Source organism: Rutidosis leptorrhynchoides, chromosome 3, assembly GCF_046630445.1.
Source record: "Rutidosis leptorrhynchoides isolate AG116_Rl617_1_P2 chromosome 3, CSIRO_AGI_Rlap_v1, whole genome shotgun sequence".
Taxonomy (NCBI): Eukaryota; Viridiplantae; Streptophyta; class Magnoliopsida; order Asterales; family Asteraceae; genus Rutidosis; species Rutidosis leptorrhynchoides.
Window position 1 is genome coordinate 596,406,498 of NC_092335.1, and position 4,399 is coordinate 596,410,896.

Genomic DNA, 4,399 nt, shown 5'->3' on the forward strand with positions numbered 1-4,399 from the left:
TTTCACATCCTTTCATTCCAGCTTCCTCCATTAAAATTCCATCAGTAAAACATCTCCATTAAAACTTCATTCAAGAAACCTCTTCACCACAAATAGAAATTTAACCCCCCTGATTTCACAATTCCATAAAATACTATAAATCTATTTATGCTTTTGACTTCGATTTTAAAAAATCACAAAATTCTCTGCTCGACTTAGGATAGATAAATACGAATACGATTACGATTAGGATTGATTACGATTCATGCTTATTACGTTTGTATCCTATAAATAAAATCTCTAATAAATTAAATCTTGTGGTTGATTAAGTATGAATCTGTGATAAATACGAATACGATTACGATTAGGATTGATTACGATTCATGCTTATTACGTTTGTATCCTATAAATAATATCTCTAATAAATTAAATCTTGTGGTTGATTAAGTATGAATCTGTGCTAATTATATATATATATATATATATATATATATATATATATATATATATATATATATATATATATATATATATATATATATATATATATATATATATATATATATATATATATATATATATAAGCCTTCCTGTCATTCAATTCGGTAGTCAAGGACAGAAGTTGTACGTGCAGTAAGAAGTTTAAAGGTAAAATGCTTACATGAACTCTTAATTAATTAATCTTTTGTTAATTAATCTTAAAGGTAAAGATTTAAATAAATTTTTGATTTAAGAGTTTAATCAGTACACTTTCAAATCTCAAATCTGGAATCACATAAATATATACCCCATATGAAATTATCACTCTCAAATCAGTAATCGCATAAATTTTTAGAGCAAACTCATATCATTTCAACATACACTCAATCAACTATTAATTCAGTAAATTATTCGGTTAACAAAATTCATCACACTAATCATAATCACATAAATCAAAACCACAATAAATCACCTATAAGCATTGAATCATTCAGCAGGCTTCATCTTCTTACCATTAATTGGAGAACGAAAAAAGAAGATCAAATTATAATGACCTGTAACTTTGTGGGGAATGATAATGACGATGGAGCTCGCATAAGTGGTGGCCTCATGTTGCAGATCTGAAAGGTAAACACCCAACACCCCAAACGTCATTTGCAACAGATCTAGAATTATACTAAATTCAATCAAATTTGATCCAACACATCAACACATAAAAGTTCCATTTCATGAAATTTGCAGGTGGATTTTTTATTTGCGAAGGAAATGGTGGCGACCATGGTGGTGACTGAATATCTGATTCATCTCTGCTTTTGATTTTAATTTTAGAAGGTGAAGGAGATTAGGAGAGATGAAATGTGGATCTAAGAAGGAAAGAAGATATAGAAGAAAATGAGTTTTAAATGAGAAAAATAAAATAAAAAAAAGTTAAAAGATAAAAGATAAAAGATAAAAGATAAAATTAAATTAAATTATTTTGGAAAATGATAAAAAGACTGAAATACCCTCACATGATTCGCACATGAGTCATTTTAACAGAGAAATTGGACGGAATATAGACGGAGGGACGACCGAAGTTACAAAGTACAAGTTCAGGGATGACGCCAGAAGAAAAAAAAGTTTAAGGATGACGTGAGAAGGCTGGATACAAGTTCAGGGACGACGAACGTAATTTTGTCAAAAAATATTAAAAGTAACTTATGATATTTAACAAATTTTACTTTTGAAAATACTGCAAGAATTTGAAGATATCATTAGCTATTATTAATCTCCATTTATGTTCAACTTAGTAGATTTGAAAGCTATATATCCTACTCCCTCCGTCCCACCACAAGTGTCCACATTTCCATTTTGGAATGTTCCATTTCAAGTGTCCACTTTGTATTTCAACCAATGAGAAGGGGTTATTCTGGAGAGAGAAAATTTCTGATTGGTGGAGAATGGAGTTAGTGGAATTTTCTAAAACTGTGTGCAAAAAGTAAGTAGACACTTGTAATGGAACGGAGGTAGTAATATCCAAATTGGCAAATTCATTCTGTGTGTTGGCTACTCGTTGAAATCATATGACCCAATTCATTATCTCCGTAATGGATAATTTGTTACCTCGTTAATCTTTACATTTATTGTTACCAATTCTCTATACATACCTTTTAAATTAAAAAGTAATTGCCGGGGTTTTCGTGCACAAGAATTTCGAATTTTTTGTTGCTCATAAATACAAATATTAACCAAATTGAATAACAATACATGTACTAATAATGAAAAGCAAGAAAGATCATAAATAAATTACAAAATATCTTGACTTGTGATGTTGTTATGGTGAACGAGTTAAATAGACCAATAGACTTGACATCATGAAAGTGCAATACGAGTGTGACTAAAATTGCTTTAAATGAGTGGTTTGCGATAGACCTTTTTATTTGCCTTTAAAGCTGAAAGTGTATTACATTATTAGGGCCCCTTCCAGGGAGCCGATACCATCGAGCCCGCCCGAACTACATTCGCTAATCGCCCCTTCACTATGTTCTTTTCACACGCTAATCATATCACGGTGTTAAAAGTAACAATACTTAATTATGCAAGCTTATTTGTGGTGTTTTCTAACATTTTGTGTAGGTTTTGTTATTGTTTTATGTTTTTTTTTTAAAGACGATTTTTTGACATCAGTAGATCATTTATTTTAACGACCCTCATCATTTTCACGTAACACACACGTTCGAGCGCCAACTCGAACCCGATCGACGGTACCCGGGAACACATCCATTCGGGCAGTGGTCCGGGTAGAGGTCCGTGAACGAATCCGGTAAAACCTCCCTATAGGGTCAATATATACCATCATTATTGGTGTTCAATTGGTTTAAAGAAAATTATGTCATCACTATGGATCGAACCCATGACATCTCCCTATCCCATGACACAAAGTACATGGGGAGAACCGTTGGGCTATGCCCGCAAGTTCTATGTTATTGTTTTATGTTCAGGGATCAAAGCTGTCATTTGAGGAATCTAGTGCTCTGGGCTCAAGTTAGCTTAGTGGACTACATCAGTTCACACGACTACAGTGCAGACGTGCAGCAAGCAGTGGGATTGGATTCGAGTACCAGCGGGCATGACAGCTTCTGATTTTGAGCATATATGTGACGATATTGACTTGTATGTGAAACATGAGAAGATCAGGGACTCGTGGATTTGGGGTTTAGCGACGAATGGTAAATTTACTAGAAAGAAACTCTGGTGGTTAATCGATGAGAAGCTACTAGTTCACAATTCGGGAGATGAAACACTCATCAATCATCTTGTACCGGCAAAGGTTCAAATCTTCATATGGAGGGTATTAAAAAGGCGGATTCCGGTTCGAACCAAACTCGAAAAACGAGGTATCGATCTAGATTTTGTTAGATGCCCTTTGTGTGATGATGATGTGAAAACAATTGACCACATCTTGTTCTTTTGCCGGCACTCCTTTGATATTTGGGAGAAAGTGTATAAATAGTGGGGGTTAGGTGCGGTTACAAATCTTAGTCTAAATGAAGCCTTTCATGGGAAGTGTAATCGTGCCTTATCCCCACTAAGCTTGAGTATTTGGCAAGCATTGAAATGGTCGTGTGTGTATTTAATTTGGAGTAATCGAAATCAAAATATCTTCAAGAATCGTTGTTGGAATAGTGTGACGGCCCTTATGGAGATTAACTCAGATCATTCGAGTGGCTTTTAAATTGGATCAAGAATCGGAAGATGGAGTGACTAACCTGGATGTGTGACCCCTGGTATTGTAAAGTGTAACTTACATTGTCAACTTCATGTTCTTTTTATAGTTAGTATTGTTGGGTTTATTAGTTTGTTTCCATTTATATGAAAGTAATGGCCCAAGCCCAACAAATTAGGTCCAATTGGTTGTTTGACTTGGTCAACCATCAGAGGGCATCTTTAATTTGAAGTTGTGCAGCTGTTTTCAATGATACGAGAGAGAGAGATAGATCAAGAAATTGTGTGAAACCCCAATTCCCGTCTACAGTGACAGCAGGCCAGAAAACCTTCGATCCCCGGAGATCCGACCGTTGAATCTTCTTCATTTTTGGGCTGTGTCTTCCTGACATCAGTGCCAACATTTTCAACCGTTGAATTCGTCTCAAGTGGTCTGTAGCTCGAGTTACAGCAGGTCGAACAGTAGCAGAATTTTGGGTGATGAAATTCTTCTTTTGTCTTTAATTGTTTCATATACTTGTTGATTATTGTTGTTCAAGAGTATGATGATGTTGTATACCTCTAGTTGATCTAGAGAAGGATTATTGTATTGCTCTCTTTATTGATGATAGTGGAATTTAAGTGGCTTACGAGTCCCGTGGTTTTTACTCTCGATTTTGAGAGGTTTTCCACGTAAAAAGTCTCGTGTTTTAGTGTGTGCTTTGTTATTTCATATTTGCTGATTTGGAACAGATTT

At 34.5% G+C, this 4,399-nt stretch overlaps 1 protein-coding gene across 1 annotated transcript; it reads left to right on the top strand.

The window, feature by feature from the left end:
- Positions 1-3,067: 3,067 nt before the first annotated feature.
- On the top strand, positions 3,068-3,451 carry LOC139902185 (uncharacterized). The gene has a single exon (XM_071884837.1). It carries the CDS (start codon positions 3,068-3,070, stop codon positions 3,449-3,451), a length of 384 nt encoding a protein of 127 aa, XP_071740938.1.
- The last annotated feature ends 948 nt before the right edge of the window (positions 3,452-4,399 follow it).

Bases quoted from the DNA above. Each gene is read 5' to 3' on its own strand.
- LOC139902185 (XM_071884837.1), top strand. From the start codon at position 3,068: ATGACAGCTTCTGATTTTGAGCATATATGTGACGATATTGACTTGTAT.